This window comes from Lagenorhynchus albirostris, chromosome 11, assembly GCF_949774975.1.
Source record: "Lagenorhynchus albirostris chromosome 11, mLagAlb1.1, whole genome shotgun sequence".
Classification (NCBI taxonomy): Eukaryota; Metazoa; Chordata; class Mammalia; order Artiodactyla; family Delphinidae; genus Lagenorhynchus; species Lagenorhynchus albirostris.
In genome coordinates this window covers 10,129,693-10,150,685 of record NC_083105.1, presented here as the reverse complement: position 1 = coordinate 10,150,685, position 20,993 = coordinate 10,129,693, and the positions used below count along the sequence as shown (strand labels likewise).

The window sequence follows — 20,993 nt, the reverse complement described above, 5'->3', positions numbered from 1 at the left end:
AATTTTTTAAGCAATAAAAATCTCACACCTTATTGTCAAGTGTTTTATTTATACCTACAAAAGAAACAAGATGGTATCAAAAGGACAATTTACAAACTAAGAATAGTAACATAAGCTCTTAAGCTCTTAGCATCCTGTGCCTGAACATCATACATCTACAAATCTTTCAAGTCTTAACGCAACAGGAATGTGTTCAGAAACCAGCAAGGACATAAATAGAGAGCACTGATCCCAAGCAAAAGCCACCAACCTTTTAGATGAGAGAAGTCCACACAATGAATTGTTAGGGAGGGACTGGGGAGAAGCAGCCCCACAGCTTAATATAGAAATCCTTTCCCTAAATGAGTTTCAATCGTGAGTACAATAATTAGCATCAAATGAGGATTCTTCTGCTCACATTCTGAAGCAAAGGCAGAACCTGAATTATGAGTGGCAGACATAGAGGCAGAAGACTTAACTCTGGAGCTATACAGGAAAAACAACTAGATTTCAGCTGTGCTCAGGCCACAATAGCTTTTGAATTTTGGGATACGCTGTTATTTTGACTTTATGATTACAATATCCCCGGTGGAAAAAGGAAAGCAAGTAGCAGGCCAAATACCGCTTGCTTGCCCAGAGACCTTGCCCGCAAAGGGATGCTTTCAAGACTTGCAAGAGAGTAGGACACACCCTGTGGTGGCACCTTTGTGTTAAAAAAAAATAAAATAAAATAAAAATCAGAATTTTGGTGTAGAAAAAAAATGCCTATAATGGACTAATCAGTGCTTAGACAAACTTTTTTTTTTTTGGGGGGGGGACACTTTGGTTTGAAAGCACAGAGCGGTGTTGCCATGTTTTTCCTGTGCCTACCGTCCTCCCTCAGCCTCAACTTCTATAAGGAAGAGAAAAAGAAGTTAAGAAAGAAGAAAGGGGGGGGTGGGGGGAGATATCAAAGTTCTCACATGCATACATTTCAGCTTATGCTGACAACCTACCTGTATGTCGCACATTCAACCACACTTTCAGTACCCCTCAGAAACAATCCCTTCTCTCTCCCTGAAGAATTTTAAGAGGAAAACAAAAACCTCAAGTATTTAGATATTTTGATCTTACAAACCAGCAAGCAATCTCAGGCCTAAGCCAAAGAATGCAGTGGAGGCTCCCCCCTTTAACTACACTGTGAATGAACAATATCAATAACAGTATTAAAAAATTAAGTCCCACACTAGATACGAAGAGATTTCTGAGGCTGTCTGATCTCCCTGTCCTGTTACAGTGAACACAAGAGCAGAAAATTCTTTCCAGGCCCATCTGCTATATGAAGTCTCAGTAAAACGGTTGGTATTACTATGAAGGGGACAATCTCACCTACCTTTCAGGTGGAGGAAAAGTAAAAGGACTTGGACTTTAGTCCACTACCTACCTGTAAAAAGCTGAGTGCAAAAGGATGCTGAGGAAAGTCTGCACCCAAAGCTGTTACAAGCACTGCAGAGAACGGGAGTATGCAGAGAGTAAGAGTTCTTAATAAACCCTTAAGACCCTTCAAGATAACTTGGCCAAAAGGGCTGAGTAGCTGGCAAAGGGTTGCTTTTACTCTAGCTCTACAAATACTGAGTTTAAAAAGAAAACCTGCCCACGGACTATACTGTTTATAATTAAACGTGGTTCTCACTCTGCAGGTGAATGCATATTTAACTGGTTCATAAATTTCCAATGAGCATTTATGTTCATTCTGCTCACAGCAGCTGTCTGGTTGGAAAATGAATTTCACAGATGGTCCCTGGTAACATGGGGAAGAAAAATAGGCAGCTTCCACCCAGATGCGGAGATGCTACATTTAACCATGACAATAAACATTTGGGATTTTTAATTTAAAGGATACACTTAAAAAAACTCAAGACTCAGCAATTTAATTTCTAACCTGACAATTAAAATGGTTATTTTTCAGTAATTGGGAAGGGGGAAGGCAGAGTGTAAGGGAGACAAAGCCAATTAGGAATTTTTAAAAAAACTGTCAAATGCATTTAACAAGCAATCAGCCAAAATGACAATGGCAAAGCACTGTCTTAAAAACTCATCAGGCCTGAGGAACCCTGTTCCAGCTTGAAAAAACATTAAAAAGCATTACAGAAAATGTGCAGGGAACTCCCTCTTGGTTTTCTATTCCAGTAACGAGAGCAATTTAAAGCACAGATGCCGTCGTCTTCTGCAGAATTCAACCCTCTACCCTCCCCCCCCGACCGTAACTCAGGACAACAAAAAATGGGCTCCCACAAAAGGGCCTAACACCTTACTTTTTCTTTTAAAGATGAAAAATAGCTCAAACATCCTCAACATGCAAGAAGCTGGGGGGAAAAATCTCTTCCAGTCGGCTATACATATATATATACTTTTACAAAATCTGTTATTACAGACTGGATCATTTTGGCAGGCAGAAAAAACCTGGCAGTGAATTCTAACTAATCTGCATGAAAGACAAATCACAATGGTTGGGAAAAAAATTAAAAAAGAAAAAGAAAGAAAAAGGGAAGAAGAAAAAAAGGAAAAGATAGCGTTCCTTTAAATGTAGTCAAGTCTGCACAAGTCACTACCACCTGAGTGGCTTCATTTACGTGAAGGAGGAGGGGGAGGAGGAGGGGGTGGGTACTGGTAGGCAGTCTGCCCCATGTAACCTATCATATTGGTAGCTCCCGGAGGCTGTGCAAACTGTTGTGACATCAGTGGCTGTGGCTGCTGCCCAGACCGGCCCATCCCACTAAACTGCTGGCTAGAGCTCTGTGAACTTCTCCCAGTTGAGGTGGTGCTACTGGCCCCGTAAGTGCCAGCACCATATTCTTGGGCTGTGTAACCACTTGTGCCATAAGCAGCTGCCCCATAGGTGCCTTGACCATAGGTGTATTGGCCTGCTTGTGCTCCAAAGGCAGAATTTGGACTTCCATAGCCACTACCGTTAGCATAACCGGCTCTATCGGTTTCACCACGATCCCGATAGCTTGCAGAGTCTCTCCGGCCACCATCTTTGACCCCTCGAAGCCTCCGGTCACACTCATCCTGATACATCAGATTGGGATTGTTGGCTGAAGAAGTGGTCCGGTATCGAGAACGACCTCCTGATGAGGACACAAGGAATTTTCAATACTACATATATGATCCAAACATAACCCCATATAAAAATGCTACTCAGTACAAAAGTATTCAATATTCTTTCTTGATCTTTAATTAAGCGCTAGGCCAGCTTCCAAATCAGCACTTTATACTCAAAAGAACGGTAAACATTATTAAAGGATATTCAACTTCTCACCTTTTAGGCCCTTTCTTTATTTGAGGATTACCAAGAAACAGACTCTTCAAAATGTAAGAAAAATGGTAAGGACAGTTTAAAAAACAAAAAAAGGCATGCAGCTAAGTTCATACGACCATGAAGGGATCCTCTACTAGTGCACACTGGTTCTCAAATGTTGCTTCGCACACCTAACTGCATCAGAATCATCTCACAAGTTTTAGGGGAAAAGTTCAGGTTTCTAGTTCAATTCCAAACCCACTTAAAAAAAACAACTGCATTTTAAAAACCTCGAAGGGAATTCTGATGTAAAGCTTCAACATAGAGCAAGTGGGGGGGAAACATCCTATCAAACCTATCAAACTTGTAGGCAGGAAACCCAGATACTACTATATTTTGCAGCTGTCCAATTCAGATCCAGTAACTATGCCTGTCTCTACTACCACGAAATGGTATAAAATTACTGATTTCTCCATATGGAAAACCAAAAACCTAACACACTACTAAGGCTATGACAGGCTCCCAAACTTCGTATTGTCTTACTTAGAAGAGATTATGAAAAATTATTAAGCAACATACATTAACCTTCACTGGCTTAAAGAAACAAGGCACAATGAACACACAAAAATGATACCTTGGCAGTACCTGGAAAACTCCAGGACTTACCCTTACCCCCTCCTCCGCCGCCTCCTCTGTGGTCCACCAGCTGCATCAGTTTTGGATTGATAGCCTGATTAGCCTCTTCCAGCACTTTGATCAACTCTCTGGCCTGCTTTAGGTTCCCTGGGGTGAAGAAGGTATAGGCGGTGCCCTTGTTGGTGCTACGGGCTGTTCGGCCAATACGGTGCACATAATCCTCTGAACTGTTTGGATAGTCATAGTTGATCACAAACTTGACATCTTCCACATCTTCAAAGCCAATGATGAGTCAGTGTGTAGGTTGATGTGGCAGGGAAAGAGAAGGTAAAGGACATGCCAACAACAGGTGGGAAGCACGAATGCAGATGACAGCAAGAGGAGAGAAGATTAAGTTAGTAACCACTCTGAACAGGAACAAAAAAAGACTCATCCCAACAGAGTAAAAGAGGATTAATGATGCTTGAGACATGCAGAGGAAGCAGCATCTTTATCAGCTGTAAAATCCTAAGGAAATCCCATTCAACCATCCAAACTCCTGCCTCTTCTGTATCTTAAGCAATATACTGACAGGAGTTGTACCAAATTCCAGTTCCATCCTTTTCAAAACTGGAATGTAGAAAGTGGTACCATCATTAAGCTACAAGGCCAAATCACTTCTACTCTGTTGGGAGAAGCCTGGCAAAATCTACCAGTAATATAACAAACTTACCTTTAAACCAGTCACAGAGCAAAATGAAAAGAAAACAAAACAAAAACAAAAACAAAAACTTCATATACTTTATTACTACATTTCCATGGAGACTTAAGATACTTAGATTAAAAATTTTTTGCTTATATTAAAAAAAAACAAAACTGATCAGAGCCAAAGTTAAATACACACTTATTTTCCTTTGCAGAAATATCCAAATTACCTTTCCTCTTTCAATTACCACAAGAGCACATTACACTAAAATTTCACTGTACTACCAAACCCAGCTCTGCCAAATGAGGTTTTTTTCTCAACTCAAGGTTACTTCAACTCAGTCCTTGCTTCAATTATCAAAGATTGTCTATGTAACCTGGAAAATTAAACAGCCAAAGAGTGTGGGAAAAACCATGAAACCTTGAGACACAAGTTTAATGTTCTGTCCACTGCTGGGAACTGGATTGAATAACCTCCTAAAGCTTAAAGTATGTAAATGTTAGTGTAATGCTTTCAGCTAAATGTATATTTTTACCTACTTAAACAAACAAATTTAAGAATATAACAAAGAATCCTAATGTTTTGTGGAAAAAATCTGCATTTTACAAAGAATATTCAGAAAATATCCTAGATAAAACACAGATTTTTGTGATATAAATAATTAAAAAACATTCTCTGTTTGTTACCAGACCGATGCACACTCCCTCCTCCTTTGGGAAACCGCTGCAGCCGATCCCGTCTCTTTGCCTTTTATTTTTGGCGGCCTCCTTTCGAAAACTCCGCCTTCTGACACGGGACCACTGGAGCGCGGGGAGCATGCATCAAGGGTCCGTGGCAGTGAGAAGTCCCCACACACGCTCGCTCTGTGAACTGGCTTAGATGCTTCTCTGTAGCCCCATTTGGTTGCCAAGCGCCGGAGAACCTGGGTTCGGGTAAAAATTTCAGGTCCTCCAACGCCTCCCCCAAGGATAATTGGGGTGATTGTAGAAAAAAATAATTAATAAAAAAATGTAAGTTACATCCAAAGGGTCAGACTGCATCTATTGCCCAGACTGGATTAATTTCAGGGGGAAAGGGGAGATGATTTAAAAAAAAAAAAAATTCAGCTGTTGTTAAAGGGCCTGTGAAGAAAGGGGCATTATGTCTGTTTCTTATTACAATAAAGGCTCCTCAGTCTTTACTGACCCCTAAAGTCCTGAAATCACACCAGAAAGACGAGAAGGCACTTATCACAGGGGGCAGCGTGAGTCTCCGGCTAGGGTCGTTGAGGTAACAAAGGGAAAACAAAAATTTACAGGGCCAGGATGGATGTGAGACGGGGGGAATGGGGAATTATGCTCCATGACCACATCTTCAGGGCTAGGATAATGCTCCTTACTCACTCCCACTGTGTATGACCACAGGCAGCAGAGCAGGTTGAATTATTGCACTGGATGCACAGATGTGTGCTTTCCTAGCAGAAAGCACTGGGGACTGGAGTCAACAGTTCAGCTATCAACACTTGGGAATACTTCTGGAAGGGTTCAATAGTGGGCAGACATAGTGCAAGTTCTTCATACTAGAAAGGTGTCTTGCGTGTGCACAGATAAAGCTGGCTGAGGGCACATAAGAGCAAGCGCAGAATTTGTTTCTCTCCAGTCTAGTCTAGCCTGCCCTGATGTTATTTGTGCACTGTCACAATATTACCTTGGTGTCTTTAGAGGAAGATGCTGTTGCAGGGTAAGAAATCAAAAAGTTAATGTTTTGGCCAGCTGCCCAGGGTAAGAACTTTTTGTCTGACAAGCCCTATGACATGGCCTGAATCTCCAATCACTAATTGGGAGGGGCTGAGACTAGTCAATAGGCTCATCTAGAGCTGCTTCGGGCCAATGTAGATTTGCCTCGGCCATGTACTGAGTGATCTGCAGCTGCTATCAAAGCTTCTGTTAAAAAACAAAACAAAATCAATTCAATACTTTTAGTTTAACAGTGTGTAGTTTAAACAAAAAAAGGAAAAATAAAAAATATCCCACTGGAAAGGGAATAAACAGTGGTTTCCGGAGGATGACTATTATAAAATTATGGGAATCGAAGAACTTACCTGAAGGGAACATTTAAGAGGCCATCGCTCGACAGGAAGTGAAAAAAGGCCTGGTGACTCAGCTGAAAATTGCACCCCTGTCTAATGAGGTAGAAGCCTTCACTTTCCAGGATCTTGTAGGACCTTGGTCAGCATTCTGCCATTTTGGTGGGTTTTCCCCTTCCTTTTGATTTTTTACAAGGCAGCAAACAAAGGGGCCCAAAACAAGCACTGATGCTGAGTAACAAGAAACAGACTCAGATACCTTCCCTCTCCCCTCTCTTGGATGAGTGGGGGTGGGACGAAGAGTCTATAAGTTATTCTAATGGCAGCCAATTGATTTGGTTTAGAAATGCAGGGGGACATGGAACAAATATTTTAAATTGTCTAGGCAAGATGCACAAAGAAGCTACCAGCACATAGCAAGCCTGTTTAAAAACCACCATCACTGAAAGCTTTTATGTAAACTGCTTTCAGGCCTCAGCCTCTTCTCCCAACAGGTCCAAGTTCTAACCGCACAGATCCAGACATGACCTCAGAGGGCAGAGACAATTTTTCAGTCATGGCTGCAAGTCACCACCTCTGAAGGAGGGAATGATGAGTGCAATGTTTAAAAAGCCTTCATTACTTTTGTATTCCAGTTTGAATACTTGCTCTCTTTATGTTGAATATCATAAGGGAATATGGTGCTTCTCGCCTTCCTGGGCAAGAAATTAGTATCTGTCAATAATTTAAAAATATCTTTGTGACAGAAATACTCTATCATTTTTAAAAATATAATAAGTTTTGAGTTACACCTGTTTTTCTCAGAATAATGGGCTAAAGTACCACAAAATATCTCTGAATACCTTAAATCGTAATGGGTTGAAAACTCCAGAACATCAACTTCAAATTAAGTTCTTCAATCGGAAGACAGCGCATCGATGATATGAGTATGGGTGGGAGGAGGGGATAACTGAGTGCTCATGATAGTTTTACTTCAGTAAATTAAATTGGGCAATGCAGATTTAATTGCTGAAAGATATCATATCTATAGATTTACTAAATCCCAAGAATACATTAGCACTTACGGAATTGGACATCTGCAGACAGATTGGTAAAGGGGAAAAAAATAACTGAAGAAACTAGCTTCTAATAGCTAGGTTCAATTGGGCTCATTTTATTCACCCAGAATATAGAATAAAACCAGGAAGAAGTTGAGCTGTGCAAATGAACGTCTCCTCTCCCTCTACCGGTTTAAACAGTCATGCCTAGGCCTTGCTGCAGACCAAAGCCTGTTTGTTAGGAGCAGGAAGAGACTTTGAAAATAAAAGGAAAAAAACCCCCCAAAACAAACAAAAAACCCACCAAGGTTAAAAAAAATCATGGGGGGAAGGGGAATCACGTACTTTGTATGTAATTCTTCTCTTTTAAATATTTATCTAAACACACGTATATGCAACTCTAATGTGAAAAGACAAGCAAATCTTTTAACCAAAAGATACATATACCATTGACAGAGACACCTATCTATACAAACCTAGCCCACGGGAGGCTACATCTGTGGCAATGAGAATGGGAGCCTTTCCAGAACGGAACTCTGCAAAACAAGGATAGTACCATGAAAGCAAGTTATAAAATTAAGGCTACACCGTGATATATCTTAAAAAATGACCAAATAAACATTCCCAGCTATCTGGCCTTCTTACCCTATCATATTAAAACTTCAAGTAATGGTGTAAGAACACACCAAGCTCTTTTAAATTTAAAGATAATAGTAATTCTTTTGAAAATATTTATTCTACTCACCTTTAGCAGAGGAGCAATAGATCAAAAAATTTACCTCTAATAATGAAATACCATTAAAATGGTGTCGCAATGTGTAACAGAATTAACATGAGCTGGAAATTTTCTTCCCTTAAATTATGACAGCAAAGTTGTCTCCCAAATAAAACAACTCCAAAACTGGGGGTGGGGGAGGGGGTATGAAAAGGGAGGAAGTTTAAAAGATGTGGAATGGGGCTTCCCTGGTGGCGCAGTGGTTGAGAGTCTGCCTGCCGATGCAGGGGACATGGGTTCGTGCCCCGGTCTGGGAGGATCCCACGTGCCGCGGAGCCGCTGGGCCCGTAAGCCATGGCTGCTGAGCCTGCGCGTCCGGAGCCTGTGCTCCGCAACGGGAGAGGCCACAGCAGTAAGAGGCCAGCGTACCGCCAGAAAAAAAAAGAAAGACGTGGAATGAAAGGAGAAACCATTAACTTTGTCCTGTGAAATAACGAATATATATACTGGTCTCTGCCCTCAGTTCCTGGCACAGAGCTCCTAAAACCCTTGTAAAACAGGGATGCTAGGAGAATCTTTTATTCTAATACTTAAGTCTTTGACCCTGGTCCCTGAACAAGAGTTCCTAAACAAGAACAAGACAGGAATCTTTGTTCTAGTGAAAAGACACTTGATGGGCTCCAGAATAGCTCCTGGATGGATGCTGTTCACCAGAAAGACCAAGCCATGATCAGAGAAGCTTGGAACTTTGAGCCCCACTCTGAAGAGGAGAGGAGAGGAGAGGGAGACTGAGTTAACGTGATGAAGCCTCCATTAAAAGCCCACAAGTATGGGATGTGGGGAGCTTTCAGGCTGGTGTACATGTCTATAAAGACAAGACCTCATTAGATAAAGGGTGGTCTAAGTGGTGAAAAAGTGGTGTAAAGAGCCAGCACTAATGACCTTGAAGTATGGTGATGACAAAATGCCCCCAACATTCAATTAACTAGAGCAGAGCTAGGCAAACCCTGGTCTTTGGGTCAAATCTGGCACAATGCCTATTTCTGCAAATAAAGTTTTGCTGGAACACAGCCAGGCTATCTCTTTACATAATGCCTATGGCCATTTTTGTGCTACAACAGCAGAGTTTAACAGTTGTGACACAAAACACTATACAGTCTGCAAAGCCGAAAATATTTACTACCTGGCTCTTTACAGAAAGTGTGCCAATCCCTGAAACAGAGTGTAAGAACAATGCTTAGTTTTGAACTCACCATTAAGTACCCAATCTCTTTCTGGTTGACTCTTGTCTCCATGGATACACATAGCTGGCCAACTGTCAGAAGAAAAGAGCAAAGTACATGTTTGGCATTGCTGAAATATTATACAACATTCACAACACCAATTCAGAAATTCCTACTGAACTATAAAATCTGAGGCAAATTAATTACCTCAGTGCTGCACTCACCCATCTCTGCGCATCCTTCGAGTGAGGTCATCACAGCGTCTTTTCGTCTCTACAAATATTATTGTCTTATTTTCCTTTTCAGCCATTATTTCCTCCATGAGTTGGATCAACCTGAAAACAAGACCAAACAATTCAGTCATCCAGAGAAGACCCCCTACACATCACGCAGAAGCTATCTTTGCATTATCAACCCTCCAAAGCTTTAGTACTTTCTTTTCAAATTACTTTCTCTATAGCTGGTAATTATCAGAACTGGGATTCAAATCCAAGGATCCAGAATCCTTGCCTTTAACCACAAGCTCTGATGAATAATATAAAGAATGGATTGTTGGAAAGCTAGCAATGCTTTTAATGTTTTCAAGCCTAAAAAATACTGGCGTCTGTAACACTTTAGTTTTGGAGGATTATTAGGAAAGGTTTATCAGCATCATCAAAACAGTGAAATCTTTCATACTTGTGGTCTTTTTCACTTTCCATGCAGACATCCACAATCTGGAGGATGTTGTGGTTGGCACTCAACTCCAGATTGCCTACGTTGATCTGGGTGTAATCACGAAGGAAATCCTCTGCAAGCTGTCTTACTTCTTTTGGCCAGGTTGCACTCCACATTAATGTCTGCCTATCAGGCTATCCGGAAAGGAATGGAAAGGCTTTCTTTTAGATTAAGTAACTACTACAGGCAAAGGGTATAAGACAACGAATTATCAGCTTTACACACCCTGATTTGGTCAACAATTTTACGAATCTGGGGTTCAAAGCCCATGTCAAGCATTCTGTCAGCCTCATCCAGTACAAGGTAAGTACATCGGCGAAGATTTGTCTTTCCTGACTCCAGGAAATCTATCAGGCGGCCAGGAGTAGCTATACAGATCTCGACACCTGTAAAACAAATCCAAAGATCTATCCAACGAAGAATTCTTTACACACTGTTCAAGCCTCAGCAAACTAAGAAGCACCAACTCTGGTGGTTGTACCCAGTGCTGCAGAGCACTGACTAAATTTTAACACAGTGCCTGGAAAAGCATGATGTAACAAAACTTTATGTATAATCATCCGAACCTCGACAAAGTTTAAGTCTAGTCACACTGAACTTCCCTAGAATAGCATTTTAACCATATTTGAGAATTGCTAAGCTGCTGAAATACTCATCTCCCCCCACCAACCAGAATCCACTGTTTTCTTCTTCAATTTCACTTACAGAAATTGGTAAAATGACAGAAACTAATAATTTTTAAACACTAATTTTTTAAATTACCTCTCTCCAAGTCTCGAATCTGGGGACCTTTAGGAGCACCTCCATAAATGCAAGTGCTCTTCAATCTAGAACATTTGCCATAGTCATCAGCCACCTGCTGTACCTGCTGGGCAAGCTCTCTGGTAGGAGCCAGAACTAGACACTAAAACAAACAAACAAACAAATCACTTGAGACACCGATCCCAAGTTTAAGGAGGAAAAGAAAAGTACAAAAAGGTTATTTAATTCTCTATTGTTTAATTTGGTACTTTCAAGTTTGTGATGGGGTGAGGAGTTGGGAAGGCAGGGGGTCTAAGACAGTGCACTGGAGTGTGGCAAAAATTATGAGAACTAATACTTGGCATGTGGTATGATGGTTGACTTTTGACACATGATTCATTACCGTTATGTGTGCTATGTAAGTAGATTTACAGACTGTATTACCTAGTTTTAACTAAACAACTCACAAAATGAGTAAGTAGCTATAAAATATTCCTGCAAAACCATGGATTAAATATTAGAAACAAACTGGGAGATTGGGATTGACATATATACACTAATATGTATGAAATAGATAACTAATGAGAACCTGCTGTATAGCACAGGGAACTCCACTTCGCTGTACAGTAGAAACTAACACAGCATTGTAAATCAACTGTATCCCAATTAAAGAAAAAAAAAAAGAAACAGATGAACAGGAAATGAGCAAAGCTGACACTTTTCTGACATCAAGTTTAAGCTCTTAGCCAGGCACATTAGACAAAAACAAGGATGACTTATACACAACGTGACAAGAAGTTGGCCAAAAAATACAAAATTAAGACACTTTGAAACAGGTATCATATATACTGTTAACAATGGCTCTCACTCGGTGTACTGATCCATTAGACATTAACTAATGACAATAAAGCTAACTCTATTAGCCATATGGAATACATTACATATTATGTTAATGAAAGGTAATGCATTATTTCTTGTTGTGAATACACTGAGACATACTATAATAATGTATTCATAAACATATAGTGAGTACAAGCTCTATTAAAAAAAAAAGTTAAGAATGTACATTCAAAATGTTTGAAGACCACTACTGAAATCTTACAGTAAATAGCATAAATGAAAATGATCAAACAAGAAAATCATGCTGCTCTGTAAACATTTACAGACTCATCACTTAACCATAGAGAATACACATCCGAAACCCGACTCAGCCACAGGGCAAGGATCTCATTTCATACTTATTTATCCCTCATAGCATCAATGAACAATTAAGAATTGCACTTGAATTTAATGCAGAGTAAATGCCTCTATATGAAGGTAATGGGCATAACTGGTCAAAGTACGAGTAGTTCAAATTCAAGCTCAGCCATTTAATTCCTATATGACCCTGGGCAAGTCATTTAATTGCATTGTGTCTAAAATTTATCAGTAAGATAGACATAATCTCTCTTCCGGATACAGAAGGTAGTGTTGAGAATGAAATCTGAGAACATATGTAAAGCACAGTGCCTGAAACACAATAATCATTAAGTTGTAGTCATTCTTAGAAGTGTAAACAAACTGAAACACACTTACAATTGGGCCATCTCCTCTTTCCAAGTAAGGCTGGTGGTTAATATGAACAATAGCAGGCAGCAAATACTGGGGTGGGGGGAAAGAAGGACAGTGTTATACCAAAACTAAGCCATTATATTAATTGTTCTAAATTATCACAGTAATTGATAATGCCTAAGTAACTAGGAAAGGGAAAACAGAACTCACAACTGTTACACACATGTGCAATGTATATTTGAACACAAAATGCTTCCACATATTTCAGATAGCTAAAAAAGCTAAAATATTATCCCTATCTGAATTAGAATTTCAAGAATTGAGAACATATGGAGTATTTACAATAGCAAAATAAGTTACCACAATATTAAAAATCTTCCCTTGCTGGTACATACCGCCAATGTCTTCCCAGAGCCAGTCTGAGCAATGCCCACCATATCCCGGCCACTAAGAGCCAAGGGAAATCCCTGGCACTGAATTGGAGTTGGTTCTGTGAAGTGCTGATCCATCAACACATCCATTACGTATTCTGTACGAAAATCGATATTACTACTTTAAGTAAAACTAAGGACCCACAGCCAAAAGAAATTTAAAAAACTGTTAAGCTCATTGAAGGGAGGATTTACCCAGCTTTACATTTCTCCAAGTATTGTTTTTTTCTTCAGTACTGAATCTTTGACCTGTTACTTACTACTTCTCAAGAAGGCTACTGCCACAGCCATCTACCCTTACCCTCGAAAACTTGAAAACCACTGCTCTGAAGTATTTAACATGGTAATGACTACCATGGTACATGGTAGTCACTTATTGTTTATCTAATTCAAATTTTAACCAGCTAGAAAGCAATTTCATTTTGCTGTTTTCTAAAAAGTAGAGGCAAAATCCCAGGGAAAGATGGGGAAAAAAAGCAAAAACCCAAAAAGTTCTAAGCAGAGAACACATGAGCATTAAAAATAAAACAAAACAAGGCTTCCCTGATGGCGCAGTGGTTGAGAGTCCACCTGCCGATGCAGGGGACGCGGGTTTGTGCCCCGCTCCGGGAACATCCCACATGCCGCGGAGCGGCTGGGCCCCTGAGCCATGGCCGCTGAGCCTGTGCGTCCAGAGCCTGTGCTCCGCAACGGGAGAGGCCACTGCAGTGAGAGGCCGCGTACCACAAAAAAAATAATAAAAACAAAACAAAAACCCAAAACCACAAACACACACACACAAACAAAAACCCCCAAAAACCTTTGTGAAAGGTTTCTACTTATCTTTTCAACAAAATCCTGAGCCTGGGTCAAAACCTTTAAATAACCTATGACCACACTGACTGTTCAAGCTAAATTAACAATTAAGATACTGGACTGAAAAACACTTACGTGGGAAGTTAGCATGATGGAAGGCAAACACAGGTTTAGGACAAACATCGCCTCCTCTCACTGTAATCTCTTTCTTTCGGCGTAGTTCATCAACCTCATACTATGTAAGACAACAAAGTAAGACAAATCAGTAAACAAGTTATTCTAAACATGCAAAACTTTATGTTCCAATACAGCAGAACAATTATCATCAAATCCACAATTACATTGGAAAATATGTATAACACTTCTTATAGTGCTTTCATATGTGTTCAGCTTCATCCAACTCTGAGTCAATGAGGCAGGTTAGCAACCGTTCCATTTTCCACGAGAAAACAGTTACTCAGAAAGATTAGTAAATTGCCCAAGGCCAGAAGTAGGAAGAGGGAGAAAATGTGGAACTTAGGACCAAGTGCTCTTTCCTTACACTTTCTTCTGAACAAGTTACCATGTCATGCGTAAAGTCCAAAATAATCATGAGGTTAAAAATACAAACCCGAGTAAAAGCCAATGTTTTAAATTTTTAATTTACTTCATAGATGAAAAGACATGATACCTCATATACAGCTAAAATCACATAACAAATTGGTTGGAAAATATAACCAACAAATAAGAACCAAGTAATACATTAGGTATTACTGGTTTCTCTTGTATCAGCAATCCTAACAAGAACCAAGGAAAGTACCACCACACTAGACTAAAACATATAGCAAAAAACAAAACAAAACACAAAAACATGTAACAGCAATGGCTGTATATAAGTATACTCTGGCTAACGTACCTACTTGGTTCATTACTGTATATGAAAAAAAGTAAATAAATAAAACCCCCCAAACTTACCGGAGTCAGCCTTGCCACTTCTGGATGTTCAACATAAAAATTCTTCTCAAACTTGGGGAGCTCACTCAAATCCCACTTCTTTTTACGTAAACGCTCCCCAGGATTACCAAACTTCTTCGGGGGAAGGCCACCACCACCTCTTGCTCCAAACCTAGAAACACCAACATTTTTAGCTTTTTAGTGTTTTTAAAGCAAAATACCTTAGGTGCCACAAAAACACGTAAAAAGATGGGACTCTTGGGCTTCCCTGGTGGCGCAGTGGTTGAGAGTCCGCCTGCCGATGCAGGGGACATGGGTTCGTGCCCTGGTCCGGGAAGATCCCGCATGTCGCGGAGCAGCTGGGCCCGTGAGCCACGGCCGCTGAGCCTGCGCCTCCGGAGCCTGTGCTCCGCAACGCGAGAGGCTACAACAGTGAGAGGCCTGCGTACCGCAAAAAAAAAAAAAAAAAAAGATGGGACTCTTAAGATACTACCAGCCCCCTCCAAAAAAATATTTACTTGTAAAGTGCTTAAAACAGTATCTGGCATAGTAAACACTCAGTACAAGCTGGCCTAATTGTATTCATTTAACAAATAGTTACTGGGTACCAACTATGTACCAGGTACTGTTTTAAGTGGTGCTAGAGATATTAAAGTGAAAAGAAGTCTCTACTCTTATGTAATATTCTGAAATGTAGGTAAGTGAGGACATAAAAGTTTAAATTAGGGCAAAATTGTGGACAGGAAGAAAAACAGTTCAAGTGGCTCCATACTTGGAACGGCTTCTTGAACCCCTTACCCCTTTATACTGTGATGAGCACTCCTTTTGCCTGCTAATCTGCTAAGGAAAACTACTAGGACCCCTAAAAGACTGGTAGGCTAGGCTTCACCTTTAGTTTATGCTAATGAATGGCCAGGGCAAAAATTTATAATCTTTCCTACCACTTTATCTTCTTTCTCCTTTCTGCTCACAGGCAAATAGTACTATTAACTATAAATTTGCTAAAAGAACCATTAATAAGGCTTATTTAAGGTCTTTAAATCTCTATTTAAAAATCAATCTTTTTGCTTTATCTTTCACAACATACAAGTTCAACTGGAATACAAATGTGGCCATTAGCCGAACTTGATATTCTACTTTTCCTAGAAGAATCCCAACACTAAGATGGTCTTCATTTCTGTATTTCAACCTATTAAGGTGCAGGGCGTTGTCTGATGGACAAATAATATACAGTATGTTTTCTATCCCATTTCCTTACTCCTGAAAATACACTGAATTTGATTTTTTTCCACTCTAAGTCAATCATATCCTCTTGCAAGTGGTTCCACTTAATAATCAACAGGCAGGGCTTCCCTGGTGGCGCAGTGGTTGAGAGTCCGCCTGCCGATGCAGGGGACACGGGTTCGTGCCCCGGTCCGGGAAGATCCCACTGCCGCGGAGCGGCTGGGCCCGTGAGCCACTGCCGGCCGCTGAGCCTGCGCGTCCGGAGCCTATGCTCCGCAACGGGAGAGGCCACGGCAGTGAGAAGCCCGCGTACCGCAAAAAAAAAAGGCATAACTTGGCTGATTCCATTTATACTACTGCTGATCAATACCTATGACACCTTCAATATGCCCTCAGGCTTAAGATTGAACAGACCTAAAACTACATGGGTTGACCCCTCCCCCCTCACTTGCAAGTGAAGCAACTAACACAATTTTAAATAAGGTACTCTACAAATAAAAAAGCCAAGTCATTAGATTGTCAGTCTTGCAAAGAATAAAAATGACCCAAGACCAATTTTCAGAGATTGGCTGCCTAATTATATAAATTTATGTGATTCCTAGAAGATGCCATTTCAATGCTGCTGCTGTTGCATTCCAGCGCTACCCAGACCTTAAAATAACGACCTAGAACAGAACTTAGAGCCTTTTCTCTTGTAGAATTTGAGTATATTTGTGCCACCATTTAAAGATGCACATATCCTAAACCCTGCATACCATGCTGCTCATTTAACGTTTTTACCGAGTATTAAGTTTAATTTGGCTTTGCAATAAATACCAGTTTTGAAGATTTGTACATTAACATGCAAAATCAAGGTAGTTTAAATGTACAATGCACATTTGTACTGTCCGTGTACGTACACTACCTCACTCATTCCCCTTTCAAAACAATAATCCATTTCAGCTCTGTTCAGTTCAGGACAAACAGCAGCAATTCAAATAACACAGGAAATTTCATAGTAAAGGTAGAATCAGGGCACAGACCACATTAAAGAGTGCCATTTTGTTTGAAATGAATTATTTCTAAAGTGTTTTTTAATGTCATCTGACACTTAAGAGTCAATATGGGTGGGGTAAACTAAGAATGGATCAGTAATTCACTTTTTCCTCTTTTCAAATAATAAACTTTTATTATTAAAGCATATATACAGTAAGATATTAAACCAAACACCCACGGTAAAAAAACCCCACCATTATCAGTACCTTGGTAGCCTCCATGTGCCTATTTCAAGTTTACAATCCCCATCATAACTAGTACCTCGAAGTTTAACCATTGCGTTGTTTTTTGGTCTTGTCCTATTTGTTAGTGTCCTTATATGTTATTCTTCTAGCACAACTTGTTTTACTTAACATTATATTTGTGAATCATCCAATCATCCATGTTGATACAAGTTTTTCTTTTTCACTGCTGTACTGCAGTCTTATTGTACTTTAGTTTATGCTAATGAATTTATCCAGACATTTGAGCTGTTCCTAATACTGTCATGAACAACACTGTTATAAACATGGATACCGGGGTAGGTGTACAGGGTTTCTCTAGGCCTAAGAGTCTAGGGTATAAAGCTTAAGAGAGGAATTCTGGGTCATCTTCATTTTACTAGGTAACATTAAGTTCTTTTTCCTAAGTGGTTGTACTGAAATTCACTTCTAAATTTAGCTATACTGTGAAACACTAAGCAAACATTTCCACTTACAGCCCTCCGACTTTAACGCTAAAATCAAATATTTTCCTTCATAACAAGGTATAAGTCAAAGCAATCCTTTTTAGTTAGCAAATTAAGAGATAATTGAAGAGCTTGTGACTAGAGGGTCTGGTACTTGTGTATCTGAACCACAAGACAAAAATGTTTGAGAAAATAGCATTAACAGAATGCCTACTACAGAGAGACAATTACACACAGTATCTCAATTCTGGAGAACAATGCAAAGGCAATTACTATCCCCATCTTCAGCTGAGAAAATCGGCTCACAAAGGTTCAGGATCTTGCCCAATGTCACCCACACTCATATATATATTAAGAAGTGGCGTCACATAAACTTTTTATGCATAGATAAAACTTTTATTACAAAAAAGTAAACAGCATGAGTCAACACGGATCTCTAAAGCAACTTTTTCCTTTAACGGTGTAGGGGGGGACACATTAAGACTTGTATCTCAGTATCTGGGAGGACTCCAGGTTTAACCCTGTTAACTTCCAACCCAATAACCGTGGCATTACAACATCAAAAATTTTCAAGCTAGGCCGAGAAGTTAATGCTTCAGTCCAATTAGAGAAGGAAAAAAAAAAAGACTGAAATAAAAAAAAAACCAAAACCCTGTAATAACGACCAAACCAAAAACTCCCTCCCCCCAAACGACCATTTAGAGGGCAAGTAATCCCATCGCTTTGCATTTCAATGTGCTTCCATCGAATTATTTTAAAATACGACTAAAGGTAATTTTTAAATATTTTAAAGACTACCAGTCAGCCTCTTAGTCTCTAGTTTCAAGCCAGGTTTCCAGTTCCATGAACAGGGAAGCCATTTCGCGTAAAAGATTTTCCCAGGCTGAACTCGGAGACCTCATCCTCTTCTCTCAGCAAGAACATCCGAGTTTCACGGATGAACACTAGGCCTGGAGAGATCAAATGACTTGCTCAAATCGGCCGGGCTCGAAAGCCGGGAAACGAAGGAGGCCCGGGCCGAGTTGGCGGCGGCCAGGCCTCCCCTCCTGCTCCCCGCGGGGCTGAGGCCGGGCCGCGCCGCGCCACGACGACCGTCCGCAAGCAGGGGCTGGGGCGTCGCCAAGCCGCCGCCCCCCCTGCCGGGTCACCAGTGACCCGGGGGCCCAGGCCCACCCAGAGGCCCGCGCTCTAAACCGGTATTACGTCCCGGGTCGCCTCGCCTCCCACAGTTGGGAGCGTCGCTCCCACGCTCGCAGTCAGCTCTAAAGTCTTCCGCTCGACCGCAGACTGCGGTCTCCTCAGGAAGCAACCTCCTCCCCGCCCCGCGGGCTCACAAGGCCTTTCCTCTCCTCCTCCCCCCTTACCCTCCACGGTCACGATCCCGGTCCCGGTCCCCAAAGCCGCCTCCGCGCATGGTCCCAAATGGATAGAGATCTGGGAGCGGGGCACGGATGGCCGGGCTCGGGAGGGCCTGCGGCTCCGGTCTAGTGACGACCGATGGCGGCGGCGCCTCCGCTGTTGGGGCGGCGGCAGGCGCGGCGCTTTCTCGCTCCGACGCGCTGTCTCCCGTCGCAGACGCCACCGTCGCCGCCTCTCTCGTCGGAGACGGGAGCAAAACACAGAGAATCGGGGTTACAGAAGCAGTGGGTAGGTTTGGCCACGCTCAAACCCGGCAGTGCCGCGGTTTAGGCGTCTCCTTCCTTCCCAGCGACTGCACAAAATGGCGGCCGACGCTGAGACGGCTCCAGCTTAACGCTACGTACGCCGGAGACGATACGTAAACAGCGTCGCGGAATAGCTCGCGGGCTTCTCAGAGTACTACGGGTATTCTTGGAAGCATTTTACGTCAGTTGCGGAGGCGGGCGCACTTTGCGGTCGGGAGCCAAAAAACAAAGTACGGATCAGGCGTAGAGTTCTCGCACCACCTGAACCAGAACTAGGGGTAGGGAGGGGAGGGGGACAGCGACGTAACATTCTTTGCGTCGTTAGCCGGCCCACTATTGCGAAGATGCGCTGTGTGCGTAACGCATTCTGTTTAGAGAATAGAGGATTTTGCCGGGTTCCGACACGGGACGGAACACTGGCCTGCTTGTGTAAGTTGCCTTGCAGAGACAATAACTGTCCTCCATATTGAAGGCGTCAAGTTTCAGGGTCTCCAGGTGCCAAACGCCCACGAGCGTCTTCAGGGTCCCTGGCTGGCTCCCCAAGATGGTCCTATCAGCCATCTGGCCCCGGCGCCCTGGGCCTTGCGGGTCTGGCCGCGCGCCCCGGCGCCATTTCCTATCGGTTGCCTCTCGCTGTGCTGTCGCCGGCGGCCATGATGGATGTCCCTTGTCGGTTCTTACGGGAGTTGGTCAGGGGCCGACGTCCCAGCTGAGTTAGATCACTTTCTGCTACGCTTGGTTCACACTGGAGTGCATTTTCTGAACAGAATATTTACACTGTCCCCGGCTGAGCACATTTAGCTAACAAAGAACCGAAATGTGGGTGGAGACCTTCTTAAGGTAGACGCTGAGGCCCCTTGGCCGCCATTAAATGGCGCTGCCTCAGGAGGCCCGTGACAGGCCCCTAGTACCCTCCCGAGACGAAAACGTTTAAAAGCGGTGGTCTTGAGACCCTGAAAAGGTGAAGGCATAAGTACATGTTTTTAACCAGGCTAGGCTGCCTTCCTCTCTCAATTCCTTCTAAGATGACTTCCTTCTCCCTAGCTGCTTCCTTCTCTCTCTAGCTGCACTTTAAAGTCTCATAAGCTTGGCCAGATAGCAGAATTGTCAGCTGCTAGGGCCCTTGCAGAGCAGCTCGCTGAACGTCTTTCTTATTTCTACAGATGGGTGAAGGGGGAGGAGATTTGAGGTCCCTCATTGTGGGGGCTGAGTGCTTCCGAAGTTATTAGAAAAGTAGCATAAGGAAAGGAGTTTCGTGACGGGTCGTGCAGATGTCTTAGACCATAGACGAGATGGACAATCATGGATTCATTGGACAAGTGTTGAAGACCTAATGGTCCAAGCACTGTGCTAGGCACTGCGGCACAGCAATGAACAAATGAGTCCCTGCGCCTGTGGATTTTACACTCTAGTGGGGAGATAGACAATAAATGTCAGGCAGTTGCTAACTTAAATAAAAATTAAAAGCATAGAAAAGGGATAGTGTAGCGCCTGTGGGGGAGGGGAGTATACTTGTGACATAGTATTTTACATAGGATGTCCTAGGAAGACCTTCCTGATCAAGTGACATTTGAGCAGAGACCTAAAGTGAGGGAGCTAGGCTTGCTAACACAGA

The 20,993-nt window shown here is 42.0% G+C and overlaps 1 protein-coding gene across 3 annotated transcripts; it reads right to left on the bottom strand.

Annotated features, from left to right (window-relative positions):
• Positions 1-29: 29 nt before the first annotated feature.
• Positions 30-19,432, bottom strand: DDX17 (DEAD-box helicase 17). Of its 3 annotated transcripts, none has more exons than XM_060166091.1 (13): positions 19,079-19,432; positions 14,810-14,960; positions 13,991-14,090; positions 13,025-13,158; positions 12,654-12,719; positions 11,100-11,241; positions 10,563-10,723; positions 10,299-10,471; positions 9,845-9,955; positions 9,651-9,712; positions 8,159-8,218; positions 3,926-4,168; positions 30-3,089 (listed from the first exon to the last, which is right to left on the bottom strand). In XM_060166091.1, exons 1-13 carry the CDS (start codon positions 19,126-19,128, stop codon positions 2,584-2,586), a joined length of 1,959 nt encoding a protein of 652 aa, XP_060022074.1. In that variant the 5' UTR covers positions 19,129-19,432; the 3' UTR covers positions 30-2,583. The 3 variants fall into 3 exon arrangements, with proteins under 3 accessions (XP_060022074.1, XP_060022075.1, XP_060022076.1); XM_060166092.1 differs by having other exon boundaries at positions 3,932-4,168; XM_060166093.1 differs by lacking the exons at positions 13,025-13,158; positions 19,079-19,432 and having other exon boundaries at positions 14,810-14,949.
• Between the last annotated feature and the right edge of the window lie 1,561 nt (positions 19,433-20,993).